This window comes from Salvelinus fontinalis, chromosome 3, assembly GCF_029448725.1.
Source record: "Salvelinus fontinalis isolate EN_2023a chromosome 3, ASM2944872v1, whole genome shotgun sequence".
NCBI classification, from domain to species: Eukaryota; Metazoa; Chordata; class Actinopteri; order Salmoniformes; family Salmonidae; genus Salvelinus; species Salvelinus fontinalis.
This window is the reverse complement of record NC_074667.1, coordinates 71,726,045-71,739,922: the sequence shown is the minus strand read 5'-3', so window position 1 is coordinate 71,739,922 and position 13,878 is coordinate 71,726,045. Positions and strand designations below refer to the sequence as shown.

The 13,878-nt window shown below is 43.4% G+C and overlaps 1 protein-coding gene across 3 annotated transcripts in view; it reads right to left on the bottom strand.

The window, feature by feature from the left end:
• The window catches only part of uba7 (ubiquitin-like modifier activating enzyme 7), a 157,125-nt gene that overhangs the window by 128,387 nt on the left and 14,860 nt on the right, over positions 1 to 13,878 (bottom strand). For all 3 annotated transcript variants that reach the window (XM_055917893.1, XM_055917892.1, XM_055917891.1), the window contains exons 11-14: positions 13,788 to 13,868; positions 13,163 to 13,318; positions 11,672 to 11,837; positions 9,514 to 9,710 (exon numbers count right to left, since the gene is read on the bottom strand). In XM_055917893.1, the coding sequence (XP_055773868.1) occupies positions 9,514 to 9,710; positions 11,672 to 11,837; positions 13,163 to 13,318; positions 13,788 to 13,868 (600 nt within the window). The remainder of the gene's footprint in view (positions 1 to 9,513; positions 9,711 to 11,671; positions 11,838 to 13,162; positions 13,319 to 13,787; positions 13,869 to 13,878) is intronic.

The window sequence follows — 13,878 nt, the reverse complement described above, 5'->3', positions numbered from 1 at the left end:
GTATGGATGGAGATGGACTGAGTTAGGAGTTGATACTGTACTGTATGGATGGAGATGGACTGAGTTAGGAGTTGATACTGTACTGTATGTATGGAGATGGACTGAGTTAGGAGTTGATACTGTACTGTATGGATGGAGATGGACTGAGTTAGGAGTTGATACTGTACTGTATGGATGGATGGAGATGGACTGAGTTAGGAGTTGATACTGTACTGTATGGATGGAGATGGACTGAGTTAGGAGTTGATACTGTACTGTATGGATGGAGATGGACTGAGTTAGGAGTTGATACTGTACTGTATGGATGGAGATGGACTGAGTTAGGAGTTGATACTGTACTGTATGGATGGAGATGGACTGAGTTAGGAGTTGATACTGTACTGGATGGATGGAGATGGACTGAGTTAGGAGTTGATACTGTACTGGATGGATGGAGATGTACTGAGTTAGGAGTTGATACTGTACTGGATGGATGGAGATAGACTGAGTTAGGAGTTGATACTGTACTGGATGGATGGAGATGGACTGAGTTAGGAGTTGATACTGTACTGTATGGATGGATGGACTGAGTTAGGAGTTGATACTGTACTGTATGGATGGAGATGGACTGAGTTAGGAGTTGATACTGTACTGTATGGATGGAGATGGACTGAGTTAGGAGTTGATACTGTACTGTATGGATGGAGATGGACTGAGTTAGGAGTTGATACTGTACTGTATGGATGGAGATGGACTGAGTTAGGAGTTGATACTGTACTGTATGGATGGAGATGGACTGAGTTAGGAGTTAGTACTGTACTGTATGGATGGAGATGGACTGAGTTAGGAGTTGATACTGTACTGTATGGATGGAGATGGACTGAGTTAGGAGTTGATACTGTACTGTATGGATGGAGATGGACTGAGTTAGGAGTTGATACTGTACTGTATGGATGGAGATGGACTGAGTTAGGAGTTAGTACTGTACTGTATGGATGGAGATGGACTGAGTTAGGAGTTGATACTGTACTGTATGGATGGAGATGGACTGAGTTAGGAGTTAGTACTGTACTGTACTGTATGGATGGAGATGGACTGAGTTAGGAGTTGATACTGTACTGTATGGATGGAGATGGACTGAGTTAGGAGTTAGTACTGTACTGTACTGTATGGATGGAGATGGACTGAGTTAGGAGTTAGTACTGTACTGTATGGATGGAGATGGACTGAGTTAGGAGTTAGTACTGTACTGTACTGTATGGATGGAGATGGACTGAGTTAGGAGTTAGTACTGTACTGTATGGATGGAGATGGACTGAGTTAGGAGTTGATACTGTACTGTATGGATGGAGATGGACTGAGTTAGGAGTTGATACTGTACTGTATGGATGGAGATGGACTGAGTTAGGAGTTGATACTGTACTGTATGGATGGAGATGGACTGAGTTAGGAGTAAATACTGTACTGTATAAATGGAGATGGACTGAGTTAGGAGTTAGTACTGTACTGTACTGTATGGATGGAGATGGACTGAGTTAGGAGTTAGTACTGTACTGTATGGATGGAGATGGACTGAGTTAGGAGTTGATACTGTACTGTATGGATGGAGATGGACTGAGTTAGGAGTTGATACTGTACTGTATGGATGGAGATGGACTGAGTTAGGAGTTGATACTGTACTGTATGGATGGAGATGGACTGAGTTAGGAGTTGATACTGTACTGTATGGATGGAGATGGACTGAGTTAGGAGTTGATACTGTACTGTATGGATGGAGATGGACTGAGTTAGGAGTTGATACTGTACTGTATGGATGGAGATGGACTGAGTTAGGAGTTGATACTGTACTGTATGGATGGAGATGGACTGAGTTAGGAGTTGATACTGTACTGTATGGATGGAGATGGACTGAGTTAGGAGTTAGTACTGTACTGTATGGATGGAGATGGACTGAGTTAGGAGTTAGTACTGTACTGTATGGATGGAGATGGACTGAGTTAGGAGTTGATACTGTACTGTATGGATGGAGATGGACTGAGTTAGGAGTTAGTACTGTACTGGATGGATGGACTGAGTTAGGAGTTAGTACTGTACTGTATGGATGGAGATGGACTGAGTTAGGAGTTGATACTGTACTGTATGGATGGAGATGGACTGAGTTAGGAGTTGATACTGTACTGTATGGATGGAGATGGACTGAGTTAGGAGTTGATACTGTACTGTATGGATGGAGATGGACTGAGTTAGGAGTTGATACTGTACTGTATGGATGGAGATGGACTGAGTTAGGAGTTGATACTGTACTGTATGGATGGAGATGGACTGAGTTAGGAGTTGATACTGTACTGTACTGTATGGATGGAGATGGACTGAGTTAGGAGTTGATACTGTACTGTATGGATGGAGATGGACTGAGTTAGGAGTTGATACTGTACTGTACTGTATGGATGGAGATGGACTGAGTTAGGAGTTGATACTGTACTGTATGGATGGAGATGGACTGAGTTAGGAGTTGATACTGTACTGTATGGATGGAGATGGACTGAGTTAGGAGTTGATACTGTACTGTATGGATGCAGATGGACTGAGTTAGGAGTTGATACTGTACTGTATGGATGGAGATGGACTGAGTTAGGAGTTGATACTGTACTGTATGGATGGATGGACTGAGTTAGGAGTTGATACTGTACTGTATGGATGGAGATGGACTGAGTTAGGAGTTGATGCTGTACTGTATGGATGGAGATGGACTGAGTTAGGAGTTAGTACTGTACTGTACTGTATGGATGGAGATGGACTGAGTTAGGAGTTGATGCTGTACTGTATGGATGGAGATGGACTGAGTTAGGAGTTGATACTGTACTGTATGGATGGAGATGGACTGAGTTAGGAGTTGATACTGTACTGTACTGTATGGATGGAGATGGACTGAGTTAGGAGTTGATACTGTACTGTACTGTATGGATGGAGATGGACTGAGTTAGGAGTTGATACTGTACTGTATGGATGGAGATGGACTGAGTTAGGAGTTGATACTGTACTGTATGGATGGAGATGGACTGAGTTAGGAGTTGATACTGTACTGTATGGATGGAGATGGACTGAGTTAGGAGTTGATACTGTACTGTATGGATGGAGATGGACTGAGTTAGGAGTTGATACTGTACTGTATGGATGGAGATGGACTGAGTTAGGAGTTGATACTGTACTGTATGGATGGAGATGGACTGAGTTAGGAGTTGATACTGTACTGTATGGATGGAGATGGACTGAGTTAGGAGTTGATACTGTACTGGATGGATGGAGATGGACTGAGTTAGGAGTTGATACTGTACTGGATGGATGGAGATGGACTGAGTTAGGAGTTGATACTGTACTGGATGGATGGAGATGGACTGAGTTAGGAGTTGATACTGTACTGGATGGATGGAGATGGACTGAGTTAGGAGTTGATACTGTACTGGATGGATGGAGATGGACTGAGTTAGGAGTTGATACTGTACTGTATGGATGGATGGACTGAGTTAGGAGTTGATACTGTACTGTATGGATGGAGATGGACTGAGTTAGGAGTTGATACTGTACTGTATGGATGGAGATGGACTGAGTTAGGAGTTGATACTGTACTGTATGGATGGAGATGGACTGAGTTAGGAGTTGATACTGTACTGTATGGATGGAGATGGACTGAGTTAGGAGTTGATACTGTACTGTATGGATGGAGATGGACTGAGTTAGGAGTTAGTACTGTACTGTATGGATGGAGATGGACTGAGTTAGGAGTTGATACTGTACTGTATGGATGGAGATGGACTGAGTTAGGAGTTGATACTGTACTGTATGGATGGAGATGGACTGAGTTAGGAGTTGATACTGTACTGTATGGATGGAGATGGACTGAGTTAGGAGTTAGTACTGTACTGTATGGATGGAGATGGACTGAGTTAGGAGTTGATACTGTACTGTATGGATGGAGATGGACTGAGTTAGGAGTTAGTACTGTACTGTACTGTATGGATGGAGATGGACTGAGTTAGGAGTTAGTACTGTACTGTACTGTATGGATGGAGATGGACTGAGTTAGGAGTTAGTACTGTACTGTATGGATGGAGATGGACTGAGTTAGGAGTTGATACTGTACTGTATGGATGGAGATGGACTGAGTTAGGAGTTGATACTGTACTGTATGGATGGAGATGGACTGAGTTAGGAGTTGATACTGTACTGTATGGATGGAGATGGACTGAGTTAGGAGTTGATACTGTACTGTATAAATGGAGATGGACTGAGTTAGGAGTTAGTACTGTACTGTACTGTATGGATGGAGATGGACTGAGTTAGGAGTTAGTACTGTACTGTATGGATGGAGATGGACTGAGTTAGGAGTTGATACTGTACTGTATGGATGGAGATGGACTGAGTTAGGAGTTGATACTGTACTGTATGGATGGAGATGGACTGAGTTAGGAGTTGATACTGTACTGTATGGATGGAGATGGACTGAGTTAGGAGTTGATACTGTACTGTATGGATGGAGATGGACTGAGTTAGGAGTTGATACTGTACTGTATGGATGGAGATGGACTGAGTTAGGAGTAGATACTGTACTGTATGGATGGAGATGGACTGAGTTAGGAGTTGATACTGTACTGTATGGATGGAGATGGACTGAGTTAGGAGTTATTACTGTACTGTATGGATGGAGATGGACTGAGTTAGGAGTTAGTACTGTACTGTATGGATGGAGATGGACTGAGTTAGGAGTTGATACTGTACTGGATGGATGGAGATGGACTGAGTTAGGAGTTGATACTGTACTGGATGGATGGAGATGGACTGAGTTAGGAGTTGATACTGTACTGGATGGATGGAGATGGACTGAGTTAGGAGTTGATACTGTACTGTATGGATGGAGATGGACTGAGTTAGGAGTTGATACTGTACTGTACTGTATGGATGGAGATGGACTGAGTTAGGAGTTGATACTGTACTGTATGGATGGAGATGGACTGAGTTAGGAGTTGATACTGTACTGTATGGATGGAGATGGACTGAGTTAGGAGTTGATACTGTACTGTATGGATGGAGATGGACTGAGTTAGGAGTTGATACTGTACTGTATGGATGGAGATGGACTGAGTTAGGAGTTGATACTGTACTGTATGGATGGAGATGGACTGAGTTAGGAGTTGATACTGTACTGTATGGATGGAGATGGACTGAGTTAGGAGTTGATACTGTACTGTATGGATGGAGATGGACTGAGTTAGGAGTTGATACTGTACTGTATGGATGGAGATGGACTGAGTTAGGAGTTGATGCTGTACTGTATGGATGGAGATGGACTGAGTTAGGAGTTGATACTGTACTGTACTGTATGGATGGAGATGGACTGAGTTAGGAGTTGATGCTGTACTGTATGGATGGAGATGGACTGAGTTAGGAGTTGATACTGTACTGTATGGATGGAGATGGACTGAGTTAGGAGTTGATACTGTACTGTATGGATGGAGATGGACTGAGTTAGGAGTTAGTACTGTACTGTATGGATGGAGATGGACTGAGTTAGGAGTTAGTACTGTACTGTATGGATGGAGATGGACTGAGTTAGGAGTTGATACTGTACTGTATGGATGGAGATGGACTGAGTTAGGAGTTGATACTGTACTGTATGGATGGAGATGGACTGAGTTAGGAGTTGATACTGTACTGTATGGATGGAGATGGACTGAGTTAGGAGTTGATACTGTACTGTATGGATGGAGATGGACTGAGTTAGGAGTTGATACTGTACTGTATGGATGGAGATGGACTGAGTTAGGAGTTGATACTGTACTGTATGGATGGAGATGGACTGAGTTAGGAGTTAGTACTGTACTGTATGGATGGAGATGGACTGAGTTAGGAGTTAGTACTGTACTGTATGGATGGAGATGGACTGAGTTAGGAGTTGATACTGTACTGTATGGATGGAGATGGACTGAGTTAGGAGTTAGTACTGTACTGGATGGATGGACTGAGTTAGGAGTTAGTACTGTACTGTATGGATGGAGATGGACTGAGTTAGGAGTTGATACTGTACTGTATGGATGGAGATGGACTGAGTTAGGAGTTGATACTGTACTGTATGGATGGAGATGGACTGAGTTAGGAGTTGATACTGTACTGTATGGATGGAGATGGACTGAGTTAGGAGTTGATACTGTACTGTATGGATGGAGATGGACTGAGTTAGGAGTTGATACTGTACTGTATGGATGGAGATGGACTGAGTTAGGAGTTGATACTGTACTGTATGGATGGAGATGGACTGAGTTAGGAGTTGATACTGTACTGTATGGATGGAGATGGACTGAGTTAGGAGTTGATACTGTACTGTACTGTATGGATGGAGATGGACTGAGTTAGGAGTTGATACTGTACTGTATGGATGGAGATGGACTGAGTTAGGAGTTGATACTGTACTGTACTGTATGGATGGAGATGGACTGAGTTAGGAGTTGATACTGTACTGTATGGATGGAGATGGACTGAGTTAGGAGTTGATGCTGTACTGTATGGATGGAGATGGACTGAGTTAGGAGTTAGTACTGTACTGTACTGTATGGATGGAGATGGACTGAGTTAGGAGTTGATGCTGTACTGTATGGATGGAGATGGACTGAGTTAGGAGTTGATACTGTACTGTATGGATGGAGATGGACTGAGTTAGGAGTTGATACTGTACTGTATGGATGGAGATGGACTGAGTTAGGAGTTAGTACTGTACTGTATGGATGGAGATGGACTGAGTTAGGAGTTAGTACTGTACTGTATGGATGGAGATGGACTGAGTTAGGAGTTGATACTGTACTGTATGGATAGAGATGGACTGAGTTAGGAGTTGATACTGTACTGTATGGATGGAGATGGACTGAGTTAGGAGTTGATACTGTACTGTATGGATGGAGATGGACTGAGTTAGGAGCTGATGCTGTACTGTATGGATGGAGATGGACTGAGTTAGGAGTTAGTACTGTACTGTACTGTATGGATGGAGATGGACTGAGTTAGGAGTTGATGCTGTACTGTATGGATGGAGATGGACTGAGTTAGGAGTTGATACTGTACTGTATGGATGGAGATGGACTGAGTTAGGAGTTGATACTGTACTGTACTGTATGGATGGAGATGGACTGAGTTAGGAGTTGATACTGTACTGTACTGTATGGATGGAGATGGACTGAGTTAGGAGTTGATACTGTACTGTATGGATGGAGATGGACTGAGTTAGGAGTTGATACTGTACTGTATGGATGGAGATGGACTGAGTTAGGAGTTGATACTGTACTGTATGGATGGAGATGGACTGAGTTAGGAGTTGATACTGTACTGTATGGATGGAGATGGACTGAGTTAGGAGTTGATACTGTACTGTATGGATGGAGATGGACTGAGTTAGGAGTTGATACTGTACTGTATGGATGGAGATGGACTGAGTTAGGAGTTAGTACTGTACTGTACTGTATGGATGGAGATGGACTGAGTTAGGAGTTGATACTGTACTGTATGGATGGAGATGGACTGAGTTAGGAGTTGATACTGTACTGTATGGATGGAGATGGACTGAGTTAGGAGTTAGTACTGTACTGTATGGATGGAGATGGACTGAGTTAGGAGTTGATACTGTACTGTATGGATGGAGATGGACTGAGTTAGGAGTTGATACTGTACTGTATGGATGGAGATGGACTGAGTTAGGAGTTGATACTGTACTGTATGGATGGAGATGGACTGAGTTAGGAGTTGATACTGTACTGTATGGATGGAGATGGACTGAGTTAGGAGTTGATACTGTACTGTATGGATGGAGATGGACTGAGTTAGGAGTTAGTACTGTACTGTATGGATGGAGATGGACTGAGTTAGGAGTTGATACTGTACTGTATGGATGGAGATGGACTGAGTTAGGAGTTGATACTGTACTGTATGGATGGAGATGGACTGAGTTAGGAGTTGATACTGTACTGTATGGATGGAGATGGACTGAGTTAGGAGTTGATACTGTACTGTATGGATGGAGATGGACTGAGTTAGGAGTTGATACTGTACTGTATGGATGGAGATGGACTGAGTTAGGAGTTGATACTGTACTGTATGGATGGAGATGGACTGAGTTAGGAGTTGATACTGTACTGTATGGATGGAGATGTACTGAGTTAGGAGTTGATACTGTACTGTATGGATGGAGATGGACTGAGTTAGGAGTTGATACTGTACTGTATGGATGGAGATGGACTGAGTTAGGAGTTGATACTGTACTGTATGGATGGAGATGGACTGAGTTAGGAGTTGATACTGTACTGTATGGATGGAGATGGACTGAGTTAGGAGTTAGTACTGTACTGTATGGATGGAGATGGACTGAGTTAGGAGTTGATACTGTACTGTATGGATGGAGATGGACTGAGTTAGGAGTTGATACTGTACTGTATGGATGGAGATGGACTGAGTTAGGAGTTGATACTGTACTGTATGGATGGAGATGGACTGAGTTAGGAGTTGATACTGTACTGTATGGATGGAGATGGACTGAGTTAGGAGTTGATACTGTACTGTATGGATGGAGATGGACTGAGTTAGGAGTTAGTACTGTACTGTATGGATGGATGGATGGACTGAGTTAGGAGTTGATACTGTACTGTATGGATGGAGATGGACTGAGTTAGGAGTTGATACTGTACTGTATGGATGGAGATGGACTGAGTTAGGAGTTGATGCTGTACTGTATGGATGGAGATGGACTGAGTTAGGAGTTGATACTGTACTGTATGGATGGAGATGGACTGAGTTAGGAGTTGATACTGTACTGTATGGATGGAGATGGACTGAGTTAGGAGTTGATACTGTACTGTACTGTATGGATGGAGATGGACTGAGTTAGGAGTTGATACTGTACTGTATGGATGGAGATGGACTGAGCTAGGAGTTAGTACTGTACTGTATGGATGGATGGATGGACTGAGTTAGGAGTTGATACTGTACTGTATGGATGGAGATGGACTCAGTTAGGAGTTGATACTGTACTGTATGGATGGAGATGGACTGAGTTAGGAGTTGATACTGTACTGTATGGATGGAGATGGACTGAGTTAGGAGTTGATACTGTACTGTATGGATGGAGATAGGCCAAACCTAAGTTAAGACAACGTTGGGTCAAAACGTTTGGGGTATGTTGACATAAGGTTAGCGTTGTAAGGTTATGCTCTGGATAGCTCTGTGCCAGTCAGTCAGTCAGCCAGCCAACCAGTCAGTCAGTCAGTCAGAGAGCAGCCGAGTTTAAAGTGTGTTAAACGTAACGTGGATGGCAGCACATAGGGTAGAGGAATGCCATGGCCTATACTCCTTTAATATGCTAGGATTCTAGAATGATGCTAGTCTTCTTGAATGATGCTACCGAAGGTTGGTATGACAATGCTAGGTTGCTGTGATGATGCTAGGCCACAGGGGTGCAGTCCAAAACACATACAATCAGACCTTGGTTCCATGCCTCACCTGCAGGGTGTGCTCTATGCGGTGAGGGAAGTTCTTCAGGGTGCACAGTGGGATGGCATTCTGGGAGCCGGTCTTGGCCGGTCCATAGGACTCAGTCAGGTGGGGAACCACCACTAGAGTATGGCCCTTACTACCCAGGGTACCCCCCTCCAGCATGGGTCTCTGGTGCTGGACACAACGGCCATCCAGGTACACTCCTGTTGTGCACAAACACACACACACACACACACACACACACACACACACACACACACACACACACACACACACACACACACACACACACACACACACACACACACACACACACACACACACACACACACACACACAAAAACACACACACAGAAATAGTACAAAAATAAAATGTATTTCGTAAATTGCTTTACATGTATTCCCCAACCGTGCCGATAGAGGACTAAAATACTATGTTATCTGTCTGTCTGCTCCCCCCAACATGCGTTCCACAATCCCTCTGAGTCAGCAGCTATCTACAGCATTACATAATAATATAATAACCTAACATAGCAAGCATAAAATAAACGCCTGAATCTACACTGAACAAAAAAACGCAACATGCAACAATTTCAAAGCTTTTACAGTTATAAGGAAATCAGTCAATTGAAATAAATTCATTAGGCCTTAATCTATGGATTTCACATGACTGGGAATACAGATATGCATCTGTTGGTTACAGATACTTTTTTTAAAAGGTAGGGGCGTGGATCAGAAAACCAGTCAGTATCTGGTGTGCCCACCATTTGCCTCATGCAGCGACACACACATCTCCTTCGCATAGAGTTGATCAGGCTGTTGATTGTGGCCTGTGGAATGTTGTCCCACTCCTCTTCAATGGCTGTGCGAAGTTGCTGGCTATTGGCGCCATACACGCAGTCAGGTCAAGACCTTGGTGAGGACAACGAGCACGCAGATGAGCTTCCCTAAGATGGTTTCTGACAGTTTGTGCAGAAATCTTCAATTTTACAAATCCACAGTTTCATCAGCTGTTCAGCTGGCTGGTCTCAGATGATTCCGCAGGTGAAGAAGCCGGATGTGGAGGTCCTGGGTTGGTGTGGTTACACGTGGTCTGCGGTTGTGAGGCCGGTTGGACATACTGCCAAATTCTCTAAAATGACGTTGGAAGCGGCTTATGGTAGAGAAATGAACACTCAATTCGGTGGCAACAGCTCTGGTGGACATTCCTCCAGTCAGCATGCCAATTGCACGCTCCCTCAAAACTGCACATTTTAGAGTGGCCATTTACTGTCCCCTGCACAAGGTGCACCTGTGTAATGATCATGCTGTTTAATCAGCTTCTTGATAGGTGGAAGGTTTATGGATTATAGGTGGATGGATTATCTTGGCAAAGGAGAAATGCTCACTAACAGGGATGTAAACAAACTTGTGCACAAAATCTGAGAGAAATAAGCTTTTTGTGTATATGGAAAATTTCTGGGATCTTTTATTTTAGCTCATGAAACATGGGACCAATACTTTTTACATGTTGTGTTTATATTTTTGTTCAATATAGATCCCCTACATACGGGTCTTGACCATAAGAAAAAAACTGTCAGGGGAGGTTCTGTTCTGCACTGTTTAATCAATCCAGTAAATGTGGAGGAGAAGTTAAAGTGTGTGTGTGATTTTCTCATTCATGTTGTCGCCCTGTAATGTCCAAACCGGAAGTTGCATCACAGGCTCTCTTTCTATGTCCCCTGAAAACTGGTTGTTGAGGACTCGGCAGTGGCTAGTTACATAATGACCTCAGAGTCAGAGTCACACTGGGGAGTGAGTCAAGTCTATCTAACAACACCAGACAGACATACATACAGTTGCTAATGAACTGACCTTAGGCTGATAACTACACTGATTCTTCTACTGGTGGCATGCAGGCCTATGTGCTATTATTACCACAGCTTTTACTACAGAAATAAAGGAGAATTAATTGCCTCTAGTGGTGTCTATTACTGATGCCGATAAGACTATTAGCTATTGGTTGTTGTACTAGTAATGTTATTGATGTCGATACAGCTAGACGTGTGTGTTGGTCCTGATATTGGCAGTAGCATGGGTGTTGCCAGGGAATGGACTCTGTCACTAGTAGTAATATCATTAATAGGATCATGATACAGGGACTAGCACAGGCACTGGTACTGACTGGCTTCCACGTTGTCCAGAGCTGCAGCTACTCCATCCAGGCCCATGAAGAAGGTGTGCCCATAGACCTGCTCACTGTCTGGGTCCAGGCGGTTCTGGTGGGCTGTGATGTTCATGTTGGGGTTCATGACTCTGACCGCCTGGGCTGCTACCTCTGACTTCTGTTTCTGTGGAAGTAGAGGAAGAGGAGGAGGTCGGTGAGTGAAGGGGAAATCAGCCTCTTCATTAACTTCCCCTCCCCCATGACTTACTCAAAGAATAGGTGGAATACAAAGAGAAACCTGAAGAGAAAACATAGAAACACTGAAGGCAGAAAAACTAAAGGCAAAAAGCGAGAAAAATAGCAGCAGTGGTGGGAACTGGGTGACAAAGAAACTATAGAAAACTGAGGGGAAGAGAAACCCAAATATTTACACAAGCAGCAAAGGAAATCAGGATACACATGAACTCATCATTGATGGGTCTTATACAGCAGTATCTTGTATATTTCTACTTCTGACAGACATCTGGAAGATGGTATGAAAGCCAATGGCAAGCACTCGGTCACATTCAAATGAAGTGGAAAGGAAACCTAAATCACCCTGACTGTGGCATACGGATACATACATTAGGTTTGGCTCACAGCCATTTAGTTATTTAGTTAACAGTTTGCTGGACAGAATTTTTCCTAAACACAGTATGTCCTAACTATATTCAGATTCAACGCAGACAGATACAGTGGGGCAAAAAAGTATTTAGTCAGCCACCAATTGTGAAAGTTCTCTGGCTGGTCCAAATACGGATCCCGCTGCTTCAGATACATCAGTACTGAAAGGACATGGGCCGAGTCTGAGCAGTTCTGTGTGTATCAGGGAGCCAACCTGGCATCCGTCCACAACACAGCAGAATATAATTTCATACAGGAGATGGTGATGATACAAACTGGGGGATTTCCTCGCGCCTGGATTGGACGTTATGATCTCGCTCAGGAAGGCCTATGGCTCTGCAGCGATGGGTCCAGATTTGACTTTACCAACTGGAGCAAAGGACAGCCGGACAACTTCCAAGGCAAACAAAACTGTCTGTACTTTAATTATGGAGCTGAAAAACGCTGGGATGCTGGAATTTGCAGTACAAGGTTTCCCTCTGTGTGTTCTAGAAGAATGTGATCTCTCGCCTGTGAGTCAGATTAATATTTATTTCTCTTTAGTATGGTTTGGTTTTAAATGTTAACAAATCTGTGTAAACATTAAACTTGTTGCCATGAATCATGATTAACAGAGAAACACACTCTCAGTATAAATTATACATTCTGTCTCTCCTTCTCTGCATTGGTCATCAACATCCATCAATAATGATTTTGTCACAAATAAAAGATCAGTTCCATCTTAAAAAGGAAAATGTGTTGAAAATGAATAAAAACAATTCTGCAACATAAAAGGCATCTGTGAATTTCAATATCTAGTAAGCATTTTGAGAATTGTGTTTGTGTTTAGAATTGCTTCTCTCTTACCCCAATGTCTTGAGACCTGAAGAGAAATTGTCGGTTTAGATTGGATCTCTCTATGGAGTCCATGTCTGTCACAGTGATGTGCCCACCCTCTCCAGCCCCCAGGCCAATCAGAGCAAAATTCTTGAGAAGTTCACAACCTATAGCGCCAGCCCCAACCTGACAACACATCATGACAGAAGACATGTTAGAATACAAAATAAAATAGAACAAATCAATTCAACCCAAGCTGCATTCATCTACTGTATAAATATCACCTAATCAACACATTTGTCATAGTATATGCCAAGTTACTTTTTGCACATCAGAGGGTTAAGACTTTCACTCCAACACTCTCTGGTGAGCTGGTGAGAGTGCAATAACACAAGCATGCACGCACAAATTCACGCGCACACACACAAAGCAAAACAAATACAAGCTAGCATAACACATGCAAAGGAAGCCTGGTGGGTGAGGGCTTGGCAGGACCAAACGCTAACAGGAAATGCCACCTGAATCACAGCTGTTTCCTGCACGTGTCATTATCAACACTAGCGGGAGTGACCAGAGGGAAAGAATGATGCTGCGGCCTGTTTGGCCATGCAGAGGGCACCCCCTGCTGGTGAGAGATGAGAAGACTGGTACTCACAAGGAAATACTTCTGTCCACCAAGCCTCTCCTGGAAGCCTGATCCAAACACAGCAGTCTGCCCGTCATACCGAGAGCCTCTCTGCAATAGA